At 38.6% G+C, this 22,090-nt stretch overlaps 3 protein-coding genes and 1 long non-coding RNA gene across 5 annotated transcripts; 2 read left to right on the forward strand and 2 right to left on the reverse strand.

Moving 5' to 3' along the window:
- Window positions 1-574: 574 nt before the first annotated feature.
- On the forward strand, window positions 575-9,969 carry LOC105112671 (GYF domain-containing protein). Its single transcript, XM_011008443.1, has 10 exons — window positions 575-746; window positions 1,964-2,052; window positions 2,261-3,148; window positions 3,227-3,347; window positions 3,442-3,633; window positions 3,971-4,741; window positions 4,894-7,645; window positions 8,535-8,728; window positions 8,803-8,862; window positions 9,242-9,969. The coding sequence occupies exons 1-10, from the start codon at window positions 677-679 to the stop codon at window positions 9,613-9,615; spliced, it is 5,511 nt and encodes a 1,836-aa protein (XP_011006745.1). The 5' UTR covers window positions 575-676; the 3' UTR covers window positions 9,616-9,969.
- A 929-nt stretch (window positions 9,970-10,898) lies between these two features.
- Window positions 10,899-13,712, reverse strand: LOC105112672 (DUF620 family protein (DUF620)). 2 transcript variants are annotated; one of them, XM_011008445.1, is made up of 3 exons: window positions 12,573-13,712; window positions 11,687-12,025; window positions 10,899-11,557 (listed from the first exon to the last, which is right to left on the reverse strand). In XM_011008445.1, the coding sequence occupies exons 1-3, from the start codon at window positions 12,810-12,812 to the stop codon at window positions 11,060-11,062; spliced, it is 1,077 nt and encodes a 358-aa protein (XP_011006747.1). In that variant the 5' UTR covers window positions 12,813-13,712; the 3' UTR covers window positions 10,899-11,059. The 2 variants fall into 2 exon arrangements, with proteins under 2 accessions (XP_011006747.1, XP_011006746.1); XM_011008444.1 differs by having other exon boundaries at window positions 12,525-13,712.
- Window positions 13,713-15,614: 1,902 nt separating this feature from the next.
- On the forward strand, window positions 15,615-17,248 carry LOC105112684 (transcription repressor OFP7-like). The gene has a single exon (XM_011008459.1). The coding sequence runs from the start codon at window positions 16,196-16,198 to the stop codon at window positions 17,246-17,248; it is 1,053 nt and encodes a 350-aa protein (XP_011006761.1). The 5' UTR covers window positions 15,615-16,195.
- A 776-nt stretch (window positions 17,249-18,024) lies between these two features.
- LOC105112673 (uncharacterized) lies at window positions 18,025-21,730 on the reverse strand. Its single transcript, XR_839807.1, has 8 exons — window positions 21,465-21,730; window positions 21,290-21,358; window positions 20,848-21,047; window positions 20,688-20,763; window positions 20,142-20,527; window positions 18,800-18,937; window positions 18,529-18,686; window positions 18,025-18,387 (listed from the first exon to the last, which is right to left on the reverse strand). It is a non-coding gene; the product is annotated as an uncharacterized LOC105112673 (long non-coding RNA).
- Between the last annotated feature and the right edge of the window lie 360 nt (window positions 21,731-22,090).

Here is a 22,090-nt window from a genome sequence, read left to right on the forward strand (position 1 = left end):
AAAAGCATTAAAAACAAAAATTACCATCCCAAAACAAGCATTAAATTTTGTCAAATTTGAGGCTTCCACCAAAAATTAACTCTGGATTCTAATGAATAAATACCTGATTTATAAAAAAAATAGTTAATTAAGATTTAACAAAAAAAACCCTATCTTCAACTATTAATGCCCTTCATTTTTTTTAAATGTCTTCCTTTTTCATTTATAAAAAACAATATTGAAAAATAAAATAAAATATTAAAAATTAAAAAAATGAATCAACTTTAATTTTATTTTTTATTTTTTAAAGAATTGCTTTTGCACTTGTATGACTAAACTAATCTCGAATTATGAGTCACATAATTTAATCAAATTTTAGGTTTTTTCCTTTAAAAGAGACTAAAATATTCTCACATCTTAAGTAGTAGTATTCTTCTTTCCTTGTTTTAAGCTAGAAGAAAAGAGAGCGCGTGAGCATAATTAAAAAGGTTTACGCGAAACAAAATCGGACAACCAAATATGTAACTACCCTTATGCTAACGTACGCAGGGTAGGGATATCATTTTAACCTACCCTTCTTATATTCCCTCTTCTCCCCACTTTGCCCCCATTTTCTCACCTCGCTCAAACAAATCAAAAGTAGCACCCAAATATCTCTCTCTCGACGCTCTGCTTTTGTTTCGGTCACCGATCATCCATGGCTAATAATTCTGTCTCCGATTCCCGTCACGGCCTCTCCCTCACGCCTCCTTTCCAGATCTCCAAAGGTGTTAACGATTTCTCTCTCTCTCTAGCTCCTCTTAAACCTCTTTCAGTTTCTTCTAGTTTAATTTGGCCTTTTTTTGGGGGAGAAAAACAGAACCCTATCTTTTCCTTTTCTTCATTTGAGCCTGTATTTACTTGTGAATTTTGTGGCTTTCTTTGACCGAATGTCGGTGTTTGTTCTTTATTTTTTTAGGGTTTTGTGTTTGTTTTTTAAAATGCGATAATATTATTGGGTTTCTGTTTAATTTTGGATTACGTTGGGAAGGAGTGAAAGTGCGGTGAATTTGTTAAATTTTCTGTCTTTAGCTGAGTATTTTTTAATTATTTTTTTCCATTTGGGTTTTCTAGAGGATAAACTGGAGTGATTATCATTTTTGGAATTTTTTAATATTCTTGAATGATAATATTATTTTGTTTGTGGTGTTTTCCGCTGCTTTTAATTTGTTGCCTTCAACCCCTTGCTATTGTTTGTTTTGCTCTACATGTTAAGGTTTGCATAAGAAGACTTGATTTTTTTCACTTTCCTTGCGGATAAAAGCCAGTAAAATGTAATTTGAACCAGAAATGGACTTTATTAAATTTGCATGATTTGGATTACATTTGTTCTGTTTATGCATTGGGACCTGTTGATTAATACATGTTATTAAATTTCTGATTTTGTGATATTTCGCCTAATTGTCAGAAGCTACTTGTGTTAGGTCATCCATTAGAATTTATGACAAATAGGTCTAGCAGCAGGAACTCTTACTCTAGAGAGTGACAGTTTAGTTTTCACCTTTGGGCCAAAAGCGATTATAATCTGGTGACAGAAGCTCTAAGTGGAGCTATATAGTGCTCTCACAAACAAATGAAGAAACAAGGATCTTTCAATTTTTTGTCTAGTTGGTTATTGTTAAGCTCTCTTTGTGCTATTTCTATTTCAATTGTCTCCCATGGAATGCTCTGCTTTTTTAAGTTTGAAGGTGTCTTTGGATTAAGTAACAAGTTTCATGGGATAAGATTTGTAATCATCTGCTGAATGGAAGTTGAATGTTGTTTGATCCAAGAAGCAGTGGGGGCACCATTGCCAGTTTCTCAGTAACTTTGTTGCTTTGGCTAAATCAATGGAGTTCTCATCAATTAATTCCAGTCATTCAGCCGAATAGCATACTATTTTAATTATTGTTTTGAAAACGTGTGGAAGTCTTTTTTGTTGATTCCTTCTGTTTATTACATGCAGATGCTCAAGGTTCTGACAATCCTATTCCGCTATCACCGCAGTGGCTTCTGCCAAAACCAGGCGAGAGTAAACCTGGAGTGGGGACAGGGGTCTGATATCACAACCTTTTTACTGTGTTAATGATCTTTTACAATTAGAACTTGCTTATTCATGGACAAATTTTTGGTTTTTACATTATATTCCTTAGATGAGTCTACCCTCTTGCTGTCACCATGCAATCCATGTAAACTCTTTGATGTGATTACTTTAGCCTGCAATTTAATCCTCTTCTTTTTGTGCTGTCGATGGGGCATACAGGAAAGCAGCCCGCTTCCAGCTTATGGCAATCGCTCAGATAGCATGAAGTCATCAGGAAACACCGAGGAGATGCATGACCAGAAGAAAAAGGATGTTTTTCGGCCTTCCTTGCTTGATATGGAAACTGGTCGTCGTGATCGTTGGCGTGATGAGGAAAGAGACACCAATTCCACAATGCGTAAAGATCGCTGGAGAGATGGAGATAAAGAGCTTGGTGATAGCCGGCGGATGGACCGCTGGACAGAGAATTCATCCACCAAACACTATGAAGCACGCCGTGCCCCTTCCGAGCGCTGGACTGATTCAAGTAACAGGGAAACTAATTATGATCAGCGGCGTGAGAGCAAATGGAACACACGCTGGGGGCCGGACAACAAAGATACAGAAGGTTCGCGTGAGAAGTGGTCAGACTCTGGCAGAGATGGGGACACACCATTTGAAAAGGGGCTGTCTCATCATTCTTCCCATGGAAAAGATGAACGGGAGGTTGATCATTATCGTCCATGGAGATCTAACTCCTCCCAAGGTCGAGGGAGGGGAGAGCCGCCTCATCACCAATCTTTAACACCGAACAAGCAGGTTCCAACATTTTCGTATGGTCGAGGACGTGGGGAAAATACTCCAACGTATCCTCTTGGTCGTGGAAGGCTTAGCTCTGGTGGAATCTCCACGAACAACATTTCTACTAATTCTCAATATTCAGGAGGTATTTCAGACAAAGGAGAAAGTGGTCAGTTAAGCTATAGTAGGACTAAATTGGTAGATGTATACAGGATGACTGACATGAAATCACGCCAGCTACTGAATGGGTTTGTGCAAGTGCCTTTGCTTACACTGGAAGAGCCCTTGGAGCCGCTGGCACTCTGTGCACCCAATCCTGAGGAATTGGTAAATTTTTATATATTGATTATCTGGGTGGATACTAGCATTGCTTTATATTTATTTGATTTCTTATTGCCTGAGTAGGTTGTTTTGAAAGGGATTGATAAAGGGGACATAGTAAGCAGTGGTGCACCTCAGATATCAAAAGAAGGATCTCTTGGTCGGAACTCAATTGATTCTACACAACCAATGAGAGCCAGGCCTGGTACTTTATTTTTCAAAGCTGTTTTTAGTCCATTGTACTTGCACATATTCTAGAGTAAGGAAATAATTCTGTTTGGATTGGCACGTCTTTGCAGGTGGTAAGGAAGATGTGCCACACTCTTTTGATAATGGTAAAGACGAAAGCCTTGACATTTTAACGGGCAGTCACGGAACATATTCTGATGGATTGTCTCATGAAAGACAGACACAATATCATGGGTCGAGCTCAAAATTGGAAATGATGCAGGAACCTAAGATGTATTCTGATGACAAGTTCAAAGTTGAAGGTAACTGACACAAAAGTGGTTTGTGCATGTGTTTATTAAATCTGAGCTGGCTGCCTTTGAAATCATTCAATGAGCTATGAAGGTGGCCCTTTTTCTTCAAACTTAGCAAGACTAGAAAAATAATTATCTTGGACTCAAATTAAACTTTTTGTGGTTTGTTGCATGTTATAATTTGGTCTTTGGTTCAGATAATTTTCATCTGTGCTTTTACTGTCTGCCCCCTTTTACTCTTTAGTCCAGTCTGTAAAATTTTGGTATGTTACTGTATGAGAGTATGCTTCATTTAAAGTGTCCATAGTCCTGGTGCATTATAATAGTAATTATTTTCCATATGCAGCTTTTAGAGAAACCAGTCCTTACAAAAAGGATGATGAGGTGCCTAGAAGTAGGGAATTGACTGTGGAGGGAAATACTTCTGTGCATTCTGGAACTCCATGGCGAGCCCCATCATTGGTAGAGCAGTTCAATACTGTCTCGCATGACTGGAGAGATGCTTCCAGTGATGTCAGGTCAAGGGCTGCTGATATGGCCCGGAATCAACCCCCAAAAGATTCTGAAAATCCATGGGAAAGCAATGCGGCCAATCCATCATTCTCTAGAGACGAAACAAAATGGAAGACCAATGAGGATCCCATTATGAAAAGGCAGCCATCTGCTGCTCTGGACAGGGAGCAAGAGGTCAAGAAGTTTTCGCAGCCCTCTCCTGAGAACCTGGTTCTGTATTATAAGGATCCCCAGGGTGAAATTCAAGGTCCCTTTTCTGGCAGTGATATCATTGGGTGGTTTGAGACTGGATATTTTGGCATAGATTTGCAAGTTCGGCTGGCCAATGGATCACAGGACTCGCCCTTTTTGTTGCTTGGTGATGTCATGCCTCATTTGCGAGCCAAGGCAAGGCCACCACCTGGGTTTGCTGGGACTAAACAGAATGAATTCACTGACACATCTAGCAGGCCAAACATTAGCAGCTTTGGAAACATGCATCCTAGCTTAAAGGAGTTTGATATTATAAGAAATGATCCAAGATCTAAACCTGGTTCAGCAACAGAAGCTGAAAACCGATTCTTAGAGTCACTGATGTCTGGAAACTTGGGTCCTTCATCACAAGGTTCGGCTACCCCCAGCTTATTTTCATTTTTAACAAATGAACTCTGTTTTATTGAGCAGCCCTATGCATTGGGCATTTCCCCTTGATTTCTAAATGTAGTTGTCATCTTGTTGCATCTTTGTGCGAACTTGATGGTTATGTTTTCTCTTTAGGTTCTCAAGGATTTACTGGAAATAGTTCTGGTGGTGTGCCATCATTGGGAGTTGATGGTGGGAACGATCTACACCTGATGGCAAAGAAAATGGCACTTGAACGACAGAGATCATTACCTAGTCCCTATCCATTTTGGCAGGGAAGAGATGCTCCATCCATAGTTTCAAAGTCAGAAGTTCACCCAGACTCTCTGATGCAGCATGCAAAACTCCTATCCTCTTTGTCTGACAATCCGCATCAGCCTCCTCATTCTCAAAATGCTGATTTGATGTCCATTCTTCAAGGCCTATCTGACAGGCCTGTCTCTGGCATAAATAATGGTGTTAGTGGTTGGTCAAATTTCCCTGCCCAGGAGAGCTTGGATCCAATTCAGGATAAGATTGACTTGCTCCATGCTCAGAATTTTCCACCACAAGTTCTCTTTGGGCAACAACAGAGACTGCAGCGGCAGAACCCACCTTTAACAAACCTGCTTGGTCAAGGTATAGATAACCCGGCTGGTATTTTGACACCTGAAAAATTGTTGCCCTCAGCTTTGCCCCAGGATCCACAATTACTCAACTTATTGCAACAGCAGTACTTGCTGCAGTCACATTCCCAGGCTCCTATTCAAACACAGCAGCTTTCAGTGTTTGATAAGCTTTTGTTACTCAAGCAGCAGCAGCAAAAACAGGAGGAGCATCAACAGTTGTTGTGGCAACAACAGTTACTTTCCCAAGCTATGCCAGAGCACCATTCTCACCAGCGTTTTGGTGAGCCATCTTATGGAAAATTGCAGACTGCTTCAATAGCTACAGGAAATGCTCCTGTGGATCCTTCTCGGCTTCAGCTGTCTAAAGAATTGCTTACAACTGGTCTCCAGTTGCCAGTTTCAAATGTTCAAGATGAACATGCTACCAGTTTATTGAATTTGCCACCTCAAGTTACCCTTGATGTCACTTATAATGTCAATTCTGAAGCATCTTCTCTCAATCTTCCACATCAAATGTTTGGGAATGTTAATCTTCAAAAAAGCTGGGGTACAAGTCCCGGAAAACTAGGTGATATTCATCCAAAAGAATCTTCACCAGCATCACCATTTGTTGATAGCTCACCCTTGCCAGGGCGGATGAACAAATCTTCACAAGAGGCTTCTGTTGCATCTGAACCTGTCACATCCTCTGACTTCTGTGTTCCTCTTTCAGTGGATCATACATCAGAAGTCCCTTGGAGAGCTGAAGAAAGTGAAAAGGTTTTGGTATCTGAGGCTACTGCAGATTCTGTTCATCAGGATTCTCATGAAATCTCTGATCCAGTAGCGTCGGCAGGAACTGGTGAGAATGCAATTTCAAAGCCCGAACATGCCAGTGTACTAAAAGTTGAACTAGATAGCTCACTTGATGAGCAGCAGGTTGATAGAGATCGATTGAATACTGAGCCTGAAGTGGCAACAGTAGTGAAAAACATTGAAATTCGTGAGACAAGAAAAGCTTCTGAGAAGAAATCTAGAAAGCAAAAATCTGCCAAGTCAAACTCCTCTTCTGACCAGGCAAAGGTAGCAATAAAGGCTTTGTCTTTGCAGCAATCAAAGCAATCTGAAAATGAGGGGCCAAATGCTGGTCTAACAAGATTTGAATCACATGATGGAACTGGAGAAAATCTTTCTGGGACATCTCCACAAAAGGCAAGAGACAACAAGTTTGGGACTTCTGCAGAAGTTGTCGAATCCCAGCAGGTTACTAGCTCATTGCCTGCCATCAATTCTGGAGAGGGTGAATTGAAACTGGCTGGGTCTGTTCCGGTTCTTAGTGCACAGATTCAATCAAGTCAACGTGCTTGGAAACCTGCTCCTGGATTCAAACCGAAGTCATTGTTGGAAATTCAACAGGAAGAGCAAAGGAAGGCTCAGGTTGGCATGGCAGTTTCTGAGACCAGCACTTCTGTCAATCACGCAAGTTCATCAACTCCTTGGGCTGGGGTTGTGGCTAGTTCAGACCCAAAAATTTCTAGAGATATTCAAAGAGAAATGAGTAATACTGACATAAATGTGGGAAAAGCGGAAATTTCAGTCTCTTCTAAGAGCAAGAAAAGTCAGTTACATGATCTATTGGCAGAAGAAGTTTTGGCAAAATCTAATGAAAGAGAGATGGGAGTTTCAGAATCTTTATCTGGCCTGACTACTCAACCAGTCGCAACTAACAGTTTAGAATCTATAGATGATGGAAACTTTATTGAGGCTAAAGACACTAAAAAGAATCGCAAAAGGTCTGCTAAAGCTAAGGGGGCTGCAGCTAAGGTGGTAGTGCCTATACCTTCTACTGAAATGGCTGTTAGTTCAAGTCCCATTGAGAAAGGGAAAGGCTCTCGCTCTGTGCAGCAGGAGAAGGAAGTATTGCCTGCAATTCCATCTGGCCCTTCTTTGGGAGATTTTGTTTTTTGGAAGGGAGAGCCAGCAAACCATTCTCCTTCTCCAGCATGGTCTGCTGACTCCAAGAAGCTTCCAAAACCCACATCTTTAAGGGACATCCAAAAGGAACAGGAGAAAAAGGTCTCTTCTGCCCAGCCTCAGAATCAAATACCAATTCCTCAGAAACCTCAGCCCGCTCAATCCACACATGGAAGTGGCTCTTCATGGTCGCATTCTGCATCTTCTCCTTCAAAGGCTGCTTCTCCTATCCAGATAAATTCCCGTGCTTCTTCTCAGTCAAAATACAAAGGAGATGATGAACTATTTTGGGGCCCAATTGATCAATCTAAGCAGGAGCCTAAGCAGTATGATCCTTTCTTTGCCTATTTAACTAGCTTTTAGTTTATCAAACATTGCTTCTTAAGTTGAACCATTCTTTCTATTCTTAGAGCTGCTGCAGATGCCATGTAAATTTGATCTGGTTTATTATATTTTGCAGTATGTTTTTACCTGTTTGATTAGTAGATTTTTCCTGTTTGGGATTCTGCATTTCTTTTTTTGTTGCTGTTTTCTCGCATATAAAAAATGGCTGTATTGCAAGGCTGCTGATTAATTGGTCCCTCTTCAACCAGCTTAAACTAGTGACGGGATACCTTATTGTTCCTGTCCACTCCCCCCCTGTTTTGGAGTCCCTTAATTACCCCAGTGATTCTCCAAAATGATAGCATTTGACCTGTTCTAGTTGCCTAATAGAAAATATTTTTTAAGCATTTGTAACAGGAGCTACCATTTGTTGCCAAAAGAATTTCTTTCTTGTGGGTACTGTTCATGTGAAGACATGGAAGTTAAGCTCAGAGGTGCAGGGTTTAGTCAGAACAGTGATTCAGGCTCAAAAGTTAAATGAATTTGTTGTGAGCTGGGTTGCAACTTATTTTTAGTCCGCGTAAAAAGTTCAATTGTGAGAGCTCTGTAAATTTCACATGAACAGGTGTACTAAGTTTAGTGATTGTTGGTACTTGCTTTTGAACTTGGCACATTTTGCCAAAATTCAAAGCACTGTTGAATTTTTTTTGTCGTTGTTTGTTGGGTAAGCCTCTGTCTATTTGTTGTTTTCTTTACATCATTTTGCTGTCTCCTCAATCAACGGCCCTGATGGGAGAAATTGAAAGTAAATTTTACCCCTTGCTGTCTCCTCAATCAACGCCCCTGATGGGAGAAATTGAAAGTAAATTTTGATATCTTTCTACTAAACAGGTCAGAATTCCCTCATATTTCAAGCCAGGGAAGTTGGGGAACCAAGAATACTCCTGTTAAAGGAGCACCAGTTGCATCACTGGGAAGACAGAAATCTGTGGGTGGCAGACCTGCAGAGCATTCACTTTCATCTTCAACAGCCACTACTCAGTCGTCTCTTAAAGGGAAACGAGATACAATGAACAAGCATTCAGGTAAAGTGACATTAGGCTGTTCATCCTAACCTGTCAAGAATTGTTGTTGACCTGTTATGTTTACATTTTTTCAGAGGCCATGGAGTTCAGGGCTTGGTGTGAGAATGAATGTGTTAGACTTGTTGGGACTAAAGGTACCATTCCATGTTCTTCTTTTGCTTGACATTTATTTACTAGAATTGTGATTTTTCATCTACCTTGATTTTAAGCGTTTGGGTAACAAGCATCTATTGCAGATCAATAAATATACTTGTTACAGACTTACTTTTCCCACTCAAAAGATTATTATCTTTGAAGCATACATATAACAAGTACCATGGTCTTTAGTAGCATGGCTTCTCTGCCAGATACTTCAAATTCCGTGTATCGCAGAGATTTAAATAGTTTTCTACTTTCCTTTGGCTGTAACCCATGGTTCAATACAAAACTCTGTTCATGCATCTGACATGTTGACTTAAACACTCTTTGTTGGTCTTCAAGTTTTATCTCATGCAATGGAATCCCTTGTGATAGATACAAGTTTCTTGGAATACTGCTTGAAGCAATCCAGATCTGAGGCGGAGATGCTTCTGATAGAAAATCTTGCATCATTTGATCCTGATCATGAGTTCATCGACAAATTCCTCAATTGCAAAGACATGTTAGGAGCAGATGTTCTTGAAATAGCCTTTCAAAGGCAGAATGATTGGAAGACCAGTGGGATCAGTGCCAAAGATGTGACTTTTGACAATGCAGGAGTTGAAGATTATGACCGTGAAGATGGGTCGGGGAAGGGTGGAAGCAAGAAGAAAGGGAAAAAGGGGAAGAAGGTCAACCCTTCTGTTTTAGGATTTAATGTTGTCAGTAACCGGATCATGATGGGCGAGATTCAGACACTAGAAGACTAGGAGTTTTGGATGGTCGTTGTAAATACGCTTTGACTACACTGTTAGTAAATGTTTTACATTAGGATTAAGTTTCTCTACATAGATCAACAGCAGCAGTATCAATGTGATCTGCTCAAGCAATTTTGTGGACTAAAATTCCTGCGGTAGAGTTACTGTCTTTTTTGTCAGAGAATAACGAAGATTTATCATAAACCATGAAGGCAACCTTGACTGGTGCATTGTTTTCGTCGGTTCCCCGTTTTTGGTACGTTCATGTTGTACAGTTTGGAAGAAGGCAAACTAATTTTCAGCCCTAGAGTAGTATATTTATTACACCCCTCGTCATAGGCGCGGGTGGGAAATTTTTTGACTGAAGTTGGTGGCTTCATTTGTATGCATTTTATGACCAGGTGGGTTATGCAAAGCTGGAAATCGGTTACATTTTCTCTAAGATCAATCGTGTTTTTACTTGTTTTGGTGCCCTCTTTTTAATCATGGAGGGGGTGATATCGTTAATTATGTTCAGGTCCCTCGCTCCCGCCAGTTTTTGTAGCCAGGGATGCTGACGAGGAGGGTCCGGGTGGTTGAAAAAAACATCACTGAAGCCCACTTATTTCCATCGTTTGTTCTACTTTTGACTCTGTAGTCATTGATAAGATCCCTGGGCTGAAGTTGTTCTTGGCAACGCTTAAGATCAGGAGGTTCGGGGATCATATAATGCTGGAGGTAAAGCCCTTGCCGGATTCTGTTATAATTGCTCGACAAGGGGTCTGGCCTGGGAGAGGGCTAGTGGTGGGGTTTGGTCGGCAATTGAAGTGTAGCACTACCCGAAATAGATAGTTTCTCCACTAATGAAGAAGAAGAAGAAGAAGAAGTCCTCCTAATGTAGATTGTTTGCTGAACTAATTGTTAGAGCAATTTTGCAACATAAAAGCCCTTGCAAGTTGCTACCAAATACCGTATTTGTACGAGGTTGCTGTTATGCATGGAAGTAGAGAACTTGAGATCCTAATCAAGCAAAACGCTTCCAATGGGCTTTCACTTCACTCTTTCTTTGAGACAAGGCATCCACTTATCCTTAAATCATTATATTTACCAGATACCATCTCATGTTTTATCACATTCTGAACGAATTACTTGTTGGGTTGGTTCCATTCAATTTAGATGTAGAATGGATGCGTCTAAACATGTAGATTCAAAAATTTATTCTAGATGTATTTTACAAGAAAATTAACCTGTTTCTTTAATTTGATGGAATGAAAAAGATATTTCAGAGATAAATTTGTTGGGTCCTATTCTTTTTTCAATGAATGGTTCTGTATATTTAAAGAAAAAAATATTTCTCACTTCCTACATTCATACCCTTTATAAGAAAACTTCCCAGCTTCCAACTCACCTATATATACATGGATTTTCCTTTTGAGTTACATTTTTGTTCCCGTAACTCAAATAAATTGTAATATGGTCACAGCTCTCCACCTTCTTGTTCTCTCTTAAGATCAGCAGGGGGTAAAAAGCAATCCATCGACAACCCACATATGTTAAAATCAACTTCTTCAATCATCCATGTTTCCTCTATTTTCCTCTTATGATTATGTGATGCTCCATATCTGTAAAGTGTTGCGATGGTCTTTCCACTATGTGCTATATTGATGCCTTCAATGTATCTGTAATCTCCGATCACTGACTCTATACTTGTCTCCCAAAACACATTATCATTTCCTTTAATTGGTTTCATCTTCACTAGTTTCGTGTCCTCGAATTTGACAAGCAGTCCTGTTCTTTGGCTGAAGTAGCCCCATATTGTATGGTGTACGATTTCTGTATTGGATGAACTTTGAGCTTTAAGGGTGTTTGAATCGGTCTCGAGCTTGAGTACAAAGCAGTCTTCATTGTTCACTGCCTTCTCTGCAACGCATGCTGCTTCTAAGAACAAGTTGGCGGTGCACCTTGGATCCAATCCCTATTGGCATCACAAAGAAAACCATCTTCAATCATCTTGACATTCCCAAAAGATACGGAATCAATAGTCTTAGATTACATACAGCGATTATTTGGTCACTAGAAGATACACATTCAGAAAAGGTTATACCTGGAAGAACCGCCGCAAGGGTCTTGGAGGACCTCTCTTAGCATGAGAAGCCTGAGACGAGGATTGGTTCCAAGCAACCTTGCCATCACTGCCTGCACTGACCTTGTAACCCGAAACAACTAGTTCTAGGTACCATAAATCAGGGTTTTTTTGCCATAGCACAAACCCTCCAACCTCGGACTTTCCTCCTGGGTGCACACTGTCATCACCTTGGTGCATTTCTGATGCAGCCATCTTCACCTGCCCTACTGCATACATGCTTTTCACTGAATTCAGTGCCAACGATCCTCCAATTGCTGCTATATATTGTTGTACTATGTATTTCGCGGTAGAGGCTTCCTGTTCACGAAACAAGTCACCGTTAGTAAACTATCTATGCATTGTTAATCACAAGTAACATTTCCAGGTCCAGTTGAAGGCATCGAGCTGCGTTCTCTTCACCCTAGCTAATCAATAAAAAGTAGAATGAAAAGTTGTAGTTTTGGAGGGTTAATGTTTCCCTTTTCATTGTTTCCTTTCTTTCCATATCAGAAATGAAATGTGAAGTAATTAAGTGTATATCCTTATGGCCATAGCAGGCGTATAGGTGAGTTAATAACATGCTGAAATTGCCATTGATTCTCAATTTTGAAAATGCTGAGTGGTACCTTAACCTTTGCAGGGAATGTTTTCAAAACAACGAAGCATGCTCACCATTCTAGCACACCAAGATTTTCAGATAATCTCTCAAATTACATGAAGTCCAGCAATGAATTATGTTCCTTCCATTTTGAGATTTAACCAAAAAGAAAAGAAAGGAAGAAAAACTTGAAGAGGAAAATGAAAGAGTCATACATACAATGTTACAATCTTTAAGAGGACGAGTGAGAGGCTGGTCAGGGTTCACCTGAAAAGGGATAAGAGGAGAGCCAACAAGCTTAAGCAATGCTATAAATTCACTGTCTGATTTAGATTGGAGATGGGTTGATTTATCAGCAGCAGCTTGAGCTCTCATCAATGCGCGCATGTTTTGCCAACGAGAAGCTGAACTGTTGCCCATTTTTGTGAACATCTCTTCAGGTATAGGCACCTCCAAGACGGTGTCAAGTGCATGTTCCCTGTCATAATTAGGACACAACTTCCTCATAGAATTCCAGGAAAACACCTTTTTCACTTTGATTGAATCCAAGAGAGCAACCCAATAGGATAGGGAGAGTAGGAAATGAATCTAAATCTTGATTGAAATGCCGGGCAATCAACGAGAGGGAGATGAAAGACTGCGTCCTTTTCTTTTTCCTTTTCCTGTCTGGGGTGTTCCTTGCGCGTAGCAATCGTGGGTGCACGATTTCAGGGGTCTCTTCAATAATTGCTAAATTTGGGGAGCAGAGGGCACCTTGCCATTGGACTAGTTTCAACTTGCCCCCATCTCATTTAGCCAACCAAAACCCCACTTCTTGCTAGATTCTCGACCTGTTTGCTTCGGTCTTATGTCTCAAACTAAATTGGCGATCATAAGTTATCATATCGACACTCGATATTGGCCCGTGAAGTGGAATTGCAGATGGCGCAGATCGGACGGGGGCATTTGCCTACCCTGCTGCGCCTGCTTTTGAGAGAATTGATATGGCTGAAACGAACATGGAGGTCCTGGACGATAGAGTGATGATCTATCTCTGTTTTTCATCATAATCATCATTTATGGACACTTGAATACTATTTTTCCGTACATGTATCAAGACAATGAAATTGCGCTGTCAGATTCTAATCTCCATGACAACGAAGTAAGCATCTGTAGGATTTCGGTGGGTGTTTCCCCCTCGAAGAAAAAATGAAATTGAACTTCACCTTCGTCAACCTTTAAATACTATCTAACATTACAAGAAATTTGCAATCCACAAAGAAGCATGCATTTTCAGCGAACAAAAATGTTGAGGCAAAAGCAACCCGGCAAATTTCTAGGGATCACACCACTACAAGAGGCGAAAAAGGTTTTATAGTTCATGTTGAATGTGTTGACGCGGTAATACAGTGTGTTTAACTTGAACTTGAAAAAAATATAACTTCGTATGTTTTTTCAAGCTAATCATAATTTGATTGAACCGTGCAGACACACAAAGATTAGATTGGAAACAGTTTCTTCAAACAAACACAATCATTTGCACAACATGATGTCCCTCTATATCCAAAATTATTTTTTAAAGTGTATTTTTTATTTTAAAATACATTAAAATATTTTTTTTTTATTCTTTAAAATTTATTTTTAATATCAACATATTAAAAATATAATAAAAGTCAAAAATATAAAAAATATATTAAAAATTTACAGAACTATGGTTAAGTCCTATTTGTTTCGTTAAAGTTATATTAAATTTTTAATACAGCAATAATTTTATTTAAAATAAAAAATATTTTATATCCTCTAAAATACCTTTGAAATAAGATATATACATTAATAGTTAATTGTTTTAGCTTTAATGAGGGGACTTGATAGATTGAACTTAATTCCATCATTTTTTTTTTTCAGTTTCTTAATCAATCCTTCAACTTTCGAAGTACACTTTTGTGACAACTACCAAGAAAATACATTTTATATATATATAACAAAAAATGCATTAAATATGGATATAAAAGAGATCATGAAGGATTACAAATGATAAAACATCCATGCATTGAACCTCTAATGTAATTTAGATTCTTTGCTAACAAATCTAAAACTCTTGTCCAGCTGGTTTGATCTAATCCAAACACTTTGATTGTCTCGTTTCTCCAACTTCAAAGAGATAATTAGGATTTATAATGATGATGATGATTTTTCCTAAGATGATAGACTCTAAAGCTTTTAAAATAAAGGTTTGTCACTTAGACTCAATAAAGCTAGAGCACATCCAGATTGGATTCATGAAAATAAGAGTTTCTAATCCAAAAATTGGGATCCCAGTATCCATAATGTCAACAATTAGATCAAGAGATCCAACTCAGTCTGGCTCAGAACCCGCAGGCTTCAATCCTTGATTCACGATTGGATCTACACCAAAAATAAGGTTTTTTTTTTAGTGTAAACAGCTTTCCAATATCATTGTCCAAAAAAAAAAAACAAGAAGAAGAAGAAGAAGGTTGACAGCTGGTTTGATCTATCTATAGAACTTGGGTCACCTCTTGAACCTATTTTGCAGTTCATATATTCTTAAAAATGAGGTTAATATATATAATTGTTATTTGGGTTCAATTGGCTTACATTCTGCGAACCATCTTCACACTCCAGCTAATACAGTTACCTTGCTCCTAGTGAGATGGATTTTTTCCTGGTTTCTTGCTTAGTGATGGGGTCAAAGATCCAAAACGCGTGTGCATGAACTGAGGCAGAAAACTTCCTTCGTTTTATTTTATTTTATTTTTGTATTGTAGCTTGTGCATTCTTGTCCAGGTGTTCATCAGATGGGTGAACTACCTGACTGCAAATTGCAAGGTCCTCGAGTAGATTGTAGCGTTTTTTTTGTTTTTTTTTTTGGCCATCTCAGCAAGGGCTCCAGTACTGAAAAAGACATACAAACTTGGTAAGTAGAACGTAAGAGTAATTGAAAAATGTTTGGGGGACCTGCCTGCTATTTCTTTTTCGAGTTTGGGTCTGAGTGGGAATGAGTCAAGATAACTACGGCTGGATACAACCCTTGTCCTTCGCAATATTATCTCAACAATAGAAAACAAGAGCAGGATTAGCAGACTCGAGAGAGCTATATGGCCAGGCCATGATGCAAATACATATTGCTACCAAAAAGTCAAGATGTCAAGCATCGTAAAACTATTTTCTGAACAGTTTTTTGGCCCTGAGCAACAAGCATGGTCTCGATTGCTTCTTTCACGTATCTCTCAGTGACATTTCCTAAAACTTTCTATCTTGTCTTCGAGATCCATGGAAGATAATAGGAGGCATCTCTGAAAATGATGGCGGTTTATTCCAGCCATGTCTCTATTTTTTTCAACAAATCATGTCTCCGTTTTCTCTACTGTAAAACAATAATCAGGCACCACCGGCTAGTAAACATGCTTACAGGTTGCATTGAAAATTATTAATATATGGAATTGATCTATATTAGTCATGGTTCTACCTGTTAAAAAAAAAAAAAAAAACCTATTAGATAATATATTAGGAGTGTGCTCTCTCATTTTGCATAAACATAGAAATCATCATGAAAATTATTCACAGCCTTCATTTTGATGCTTAAGAATTACTGATCCAACACACTAATTAACCACGATTAGAGAGAGATTGTTTTCTCGCAAAACCCAAGTCTAATATACTTGAAGTATACGGTCACTCTGGAATTCCATGTAGCTTTCAGGCAATAACCATACATCATCACTTGGATTTGGTCATTCTAACCAGGCGTGCAGATCCTTTAAATTAATACTTTTGAAACCCAGTGGGTACAAGCTGTTGTCTTTCATCTTGAATGCCGGCCTCTTTCCATTATATATCCAACCTCTTATAGCTAAGCCTTAGCACGTTGTCTCAGAACTACAGACGTTCTCATGGTCATGAACTTCCACAAGATGCCCAATCGTCTCAAGCATAAGCTCTCTCGTGTTATCACCTCATTCCAACTCTGTAGATCCAAAGATCCTTCTTGTCCCGAAGCTCCAACCCCAGCTATCCACAGGCTCTCTCCTTTCAACCCTAAAGCACTTGACATCAATTACCCTTGTAACCTCCCAGCACCACCACCATCAACACCTTATCACAAATGCCAAGTGTCAAGGAAGACCATTTCCATTGGCTGCAAATGCCAATCAAGATCGTGCCCGCGCTGCTGCATGTCAGATTGGAGCATTGAATCGCCAGATTTTGCGTGCAAGAAAGAAGCCAGGTGGCAAGCCAAACCTCACCTAAACGTGCCCTTCTCATTCTCTGATGAGAGTGGGGACATGTCACCCTTCATGGTAACTGGAAAAAACAAAAACAGAGAAATTAATATCAAGAAAAACAAGGTCAAGACAGGTGTCTTGTCTGTTGATACTAGTGGGTGCTTTAGCAGTACTGATGTTGCTGGTGAAGAAAATGAAACCCTACTTTGTTCTTCAAGAAGTTTCTCCTATGATTCTTCTTGTGAATTCAGCCATTCATTGGATACTATAGCCAGGCAACCAGAATACCATGAAGCGTTTAATAATCCTATAGGGAACAAGAAAGAGAGTAATTTAAAGAAAATTAAAAAGCTTGGACACCAAGTTTCATTGAACAAGTGGAAAAGATCAAAGACTGTGACGTCTCCAGAGATTCCTTCACCTGTGAGATCATCCGTTTTGAAGCGGGTGATATCACGCAAGGTTGATGGGAGAGTGAAGGAGAGCATGGCAGTGGTGAAGAAATCGCAAAACCCACACCAGGACTTTAAGAGGTCTATGTTGGAGATGATATTAGAAAGGCAAATATTTGAGGCCCAGGATTTAGAGGAACTTTTGCAGTGTTTTTTGTCCTTGAATTCGAGACAGTATCATGGAGTTATCGTGCAGGCATTCTCAGAGGTTTGGGAGATCATTTTCTGTGATTCTCCTGTAAAGAAGAGAGCTTCTATCAGAAATTAAGATAGAAGAAATGGGTGAGCAACATGATCCTCTTTTTCATTACATTTATTTTTTTTAATTAATAGGTAGCTCGATGTTATATTTGTTTGCAAATGATTTCTTTTTCCCACTTGATAGTGAGCGTGAGAAATGAAGTTACAATAATGAACGCACTTCGCAAATTAACTGTATGCTCTTTCTCCTCTATGAATTATGCTATTTTTTTCCTATATGAAAACATGCTACCATCTTTCTTATTATTATAATTTCTTCCATTTAGGATGTATAATAAATGATGTCTTTTTGAGGTGGTAAAAGCAGCCTCTACCTTTGAAAAGATGAGAACACAAGTTTGATCTCCCGAAAATACACTTGTTAAGAGAGTTTTCACCTTCACGCTTCCAGCCGAAAGGTAATTAAGTCTTGAGCCAAATAGACTGGGAGATATCCTGGGTAAAAACCCAAAAAAATATACTTAAACAGACATAAAAGGATTTTAAAAATATTCTTGTGTATAATTAAGAAAATAAAATCTTTTGTATATTAATATTAAGATATCTTGTTAGTATTTTTTTTTTTTTTGTGGTTGATTGGTTATGCAGTCTACAACCCACAAAAAATATTTTATTGTGGTATATTATTTACTTGATGTATAAAATGTTGATGCGATGTACAGAAGAGATCAATTGCTTGGGCGATAATAATTAATGGCAAAAAAAAAAAGAGGATTAATTCTAATCATGGTAGGAGGGATGAGAACCAGCTAAGCATCTTTTAATGAATAAAAGAGAATATGCAGGCCGAAAACTGGGATTCTCTGTCGTCTTGACATAAGGCTAACATCATTGGAAATTCCAAGCACAAATAAACATTTGTTCATTGGCTTGGGACAAGAACACAAGATTGTTGTTACAACATGCTTCAATCTCAAGTAAAGAGGTAAGAAAAGTATAAACAAAGTTAATCCTATTCTCTAGTTCTCAGTGATCAGTAAACTAGCTTTCAAGCGAGCACCAGTCTGCTTTCTAGCTGAATTCATCTGTGTTATGGTAGCTTCACTCCTGATCTCAGACACACCTTACCCTAGATTTACACGTGCCAAAACTATTCTATACATTCATTTTGTTGTTCTAGAAAGCATCAAATAGCCACTCAAATATCTAAAAGAATTACTCTCGAAAAGTGAAAAGAAAATGGAAAGACAAATATCTAAAAGAATTGCTCTCGAAAAGTGAAAAGAAAATGGAAAGATTTAAGGTACAATGGATAAAAGCTTCATCCTTTATTTAATCGAAATTTACCTGTTTGTCACTACTAGACCCTGCAAAAGAAGCCCTGTCATTCTCGAAAGCTTTGACATCACAAAGCTTTCCGCCAGCCTCATCAGCAAAAACTATCTTTCTCTTCTCCTTGTGGACAGCATTCCCAGAAAAGTTGCAGAAGCTTTGTCAGTCAATTTCTGAGATCAATCAAATAAAATATCAGCAAATATCTCACATGATAATTAAGTATATGACTGGTGTAAGTTTTTCAAACGCATGCACTGAAACAAGTGTATGACAAGAAACAAACCATGATTTTACAAAATCAGTTGCAATCCCTTGCCAGGATGGCAAGCCATCTTCTTGCACTTAATTTCTTCCACTCTAGTTGCATTTTGAATTCACCTGCCAAATCAATAGAATTTACGCTATAGCATACTGTACATACCTGCAGCCATAAAGCCAAATGCAAAGAAAAGCAACCAAAAACATGTAAGAAAACATCGTTGTTATTAACATTCCGCACAATTTGTATTTTACCATAAAAAAATTGAGCTTCCAATGATAGTGAAAAGAAATCGGTTTCACCAAACTCTAATCAATTTCACATGCTAACAAGGATGTGCCAGGACTGCAAGGACAAAAAACACAGATGACATCAAGTCAACTGTGTGGTTTTATCTAAAATAGGTTGAATACAAAGGTTGAGTCCTTGAGCAGCCTCCCAAAGGGGGCTAAACTGTTAGCGCTGAAGTGTTTGTCAGAACTCAAAATCATCCTTCTTAGTTTAGCCAAAACACCTTTATGAAAAATGGACAAGGCAAAAAATCTGATTAAAAGAATAGAGAGAGCATAGTGTGACTGTATAATTTGTTGGTCTAAACATGGAAGCAATCCACTGAGTGAATGGAAAAGTATCACGCAAGTATAAAGTGTTACAGTGAGTTCAGAACTCAGAAATATGGGCATTGTGGCAGAGAACTTCATCAAGATGCAAGAACAAATATTGCAATGCAGGAATGGATGGAGTTGGGGGAAGTTAATAAAAACTCCAAATCCACCTCGTAGTCATGCTGATGTTATGTGATTAAGATAATTAGCCTTAATTTCTCAAATTAAAAAAAAAATGAACTTGGAAAAAGACAAGAGAACACAAGTTCATTTGGTTTCTAAAGGCCTCTTCAGTGTGTTATCCGTCGAAGAACCATCCTAATAGTTTAAACTTTTAGGTGAAGTTTCAATATATAATTTATATTATTCTTTAACATATCCATTCAACTAAAAGCATTTTAAGCTTAAAACTTGTATATGACTACATTACTTTATTTTTAATTTTTATAAAATAAATAGAGATAGTGAAATTCAAATTCTTGACCACTGGATCATCCAAGCTTTGATATCATATTAAATAACTATCTCAACTCAATAGCTTCAGTTTTTAAGTTGAGGTCCCAAAACATAATTTATATCATTCTCTAACATTATGCCTTTCTACTTGATTGTTTGCATTTTACTGATAGCATCCAAAATATAACATAAGAAGCGGCAGTTTTAAATTTATATTTCAATTATTCTTCTGAGCAAGGAAAAATTAAGGATTGCCATAGGTTGGATGTACAGCCAAACTACCTCAATCTTGTATCTTAACATACCTTATCTGCCCTGTATTTCAAGGGCATAGCAGGATAGACCTTGGACTGCCATGTTTCTTGAACAATGCCCTTCATGGAGTTCACCTCTTTTTCAAGTTTAGTTGTAATAGATTCAATATCACGCGCTTGCATCTGTGATAATGAAATGGCACTCTCTGAACAACTTTGGACAGAGGTGCTCCCAGTGGCAAAACATGGTATAGTTCGAGAAGGATGAGGAACCTTAAGAATGTCTTTATAATGGGAACCATATTACTCACTCTTCAGTTTCCTGATGATCCGCTCAGGGCTAATAGTGAGATCAAATATCCGGTTCTGATAGGCTCTTCCAAGCCTACCAATCTTATTTTCATTCAAATTCCTGCAGCATAATTTCATAGCATACTCTGCAATCATCAACAACCCAGCAAAATTATTTTAAATATGGGGGAGTTTGGGTGAGCGGGGCTCACCCATATGAAAACTGAAGCTATTTTTTTTTTTATCAGCTCCAGGAAAAGAAAATGCATGGTCCATAAATCTGAACATGATATCTTATTCACTTACTGTAATAATCTTCATCATCTATGTCACTAGACTCCATAGCCTTGCACAGTTTTTTCTGAGATGCTGTAGAAATTGCCTGAAAATGTAAGCACTGTCTGATCAAATTCAGGGTAATATAAGAGAAAAATCAACAGATGCATGTGCTATGGATGGTGCACACCTTCCAGTTTGAAAGGAGCCTTTCAGGAAGATGTTGTAGCTTTGAATGATGACATATCCCTGAACATTCCAGGTTTCCTTTTCTTTGCTTTGCATCTCTCCTTAATTTGCTTCAGTGTCATACTACCAAAGTTAACATCATCCAATTCACCTGAAATTGTTCTTTCCTCACTGCTATCCTAGAGCCTAGAATGCAAAGCCCTATAGCAAGACAAACTTTTCATGTTAAGAAAGCATGCTAACATAAGCAATGCATTGATACACCACAAATAAAATACTGTCATCTTGCAACTCGCAGGCACAAACTTGGAATTTAGAGGATATCTTGTAAGAAAGAGAAAGGAATAGGAATTACGGCACAGAATTTCTGTTAGAGTAGAAGAATGCTTGGATCCATCAATTAAGGTATAAAATGCATGAATAAGCATGAGTTGGGAATTTACCTGAGATTCGAACACGGATTCAGTCTAGTCGCCGACTCGTCGATCGTAGCTCTAGCTCGGCAACCTGAGCTACAGAAATCGTAGATCTAGCTCAACCGAAGATTCAGGTCTAGCCCTACTTCACTGCTTAATCAAAATTATTGTAAAGTAAACATGGAAAAGAAAAGGAATTTACCTGAGATTCAAGAGTTTGGGCTAGCTCGAAAAGTGAGGGATCTGCACTGAGGGTAAGAGTTAGGTACTGCGCGATTGATAGATAGGGAGAGGGGGGAGGAAGAAATGGGGCGCCCGCCCAATACGTTTTTGGCGCCAACTAGATTGCTGTATTTGATTTATCCTTGTATGTAATTTATTTTTATAAATTTATTGTTTTTTGAGGGCATTTTAAGGGTTATTTAATAGATTTCCTCGATTTGAATTATTACTTTCGGTCTAGCTATCCTCTTGTTTATTGCTTTTCTAGCCTTCAACTTGAACTTTTCTTTCGCGCTTCATTTGAATTATTATCCTCTTGTTTATTGCAATAGTTCACACAGATGTTGTCTCGATTTTGTTGAATGCACCCGGACGGACTGCGGGCTTTAGAAAGGGCGAGTACTGTCGGGGTCGCAGAAGCCCGCAACCACGCATCCTGCCATCGCTACTGGCTAGACGGTACTGGCGAGTTGATTACAATTTAGACCTCTATTTATCTTTCATTTGTTTTTTTACTCCATGGTGACCTTTTTCCTATTACGTGTTCGTGTTTGGCTAAGTGATGCTACTCGTACTGAATGCCCATGTGCATGAGTTTTTAATGAA

The sequence above is a fragment of the Populus euphratica genome, unplaced genomic scaffold, assembly GCF_000495115.2.
Source record: "Populus euphratica unplaced genomic scaffold, PopEup_1.0 scaffold356.1, whole genome shotgun sequence".
Classification (NCBI taxonomy): Eukaryota; Viridiplantae; Streptophyta; class Magnoliopsida; order Malpighiales; family Salicaceae; genus Populus; species Populus euphratica.

Excerpts from the sequence above, each read along its gene's own strand:
- LOC105112671 (XM_011008443.1), top strand. The coding sequence starts at position 677 with ATGGCTAATAATTCTGTCTCCGATTCCCGTCACGGCCTCTCCCTCACG. Across the intron at positions 747-1,963 it reads TCCTTTCCAGATCTCCAAAG|ATGCTCAAGGTTCTGACAAT; the intron begins GTGTTAACGATT and ends TATTACATGCAG. Across the intron at positions 3,634-3,970 it reads TGACAAGTTCAAAGTTGAAG|CTTTTAGAGAAACCAGTCCT; the intron begins GTAACTGACACA and ends TTCCATATGCAG.
- LOC105112672 (XM_011008444.1), bottom strand. The coding sequence starts at position 12,812 with ATGAGGAAGTTGTGTCCTAATTATGACAGGGAACATGCACTTGACACC. Across the intron at positions 12,026-12,524 it reads CTCTTAAAGATTGTAACATT|GAAGCCTCTACCGCGAAATA; the intron begins GTATGTATGACT and ends TTTCGTGAACAG. Across the intron at positions 11,558-11,686 it reads CCTTGCGGCGGTTCTTCCAG|GGATTGGATCCAAGGTGCAC; the intron begins GTATAACCTTTT and ends TGATGCCAATAG.
- LOC105112684 (XM_011008459.1), top strand. The coding sequence starts at position 16,196 with ATGGTCATGAACTTCCACAAGATGCCCAATCGTCTCAAGCATAAGCTC.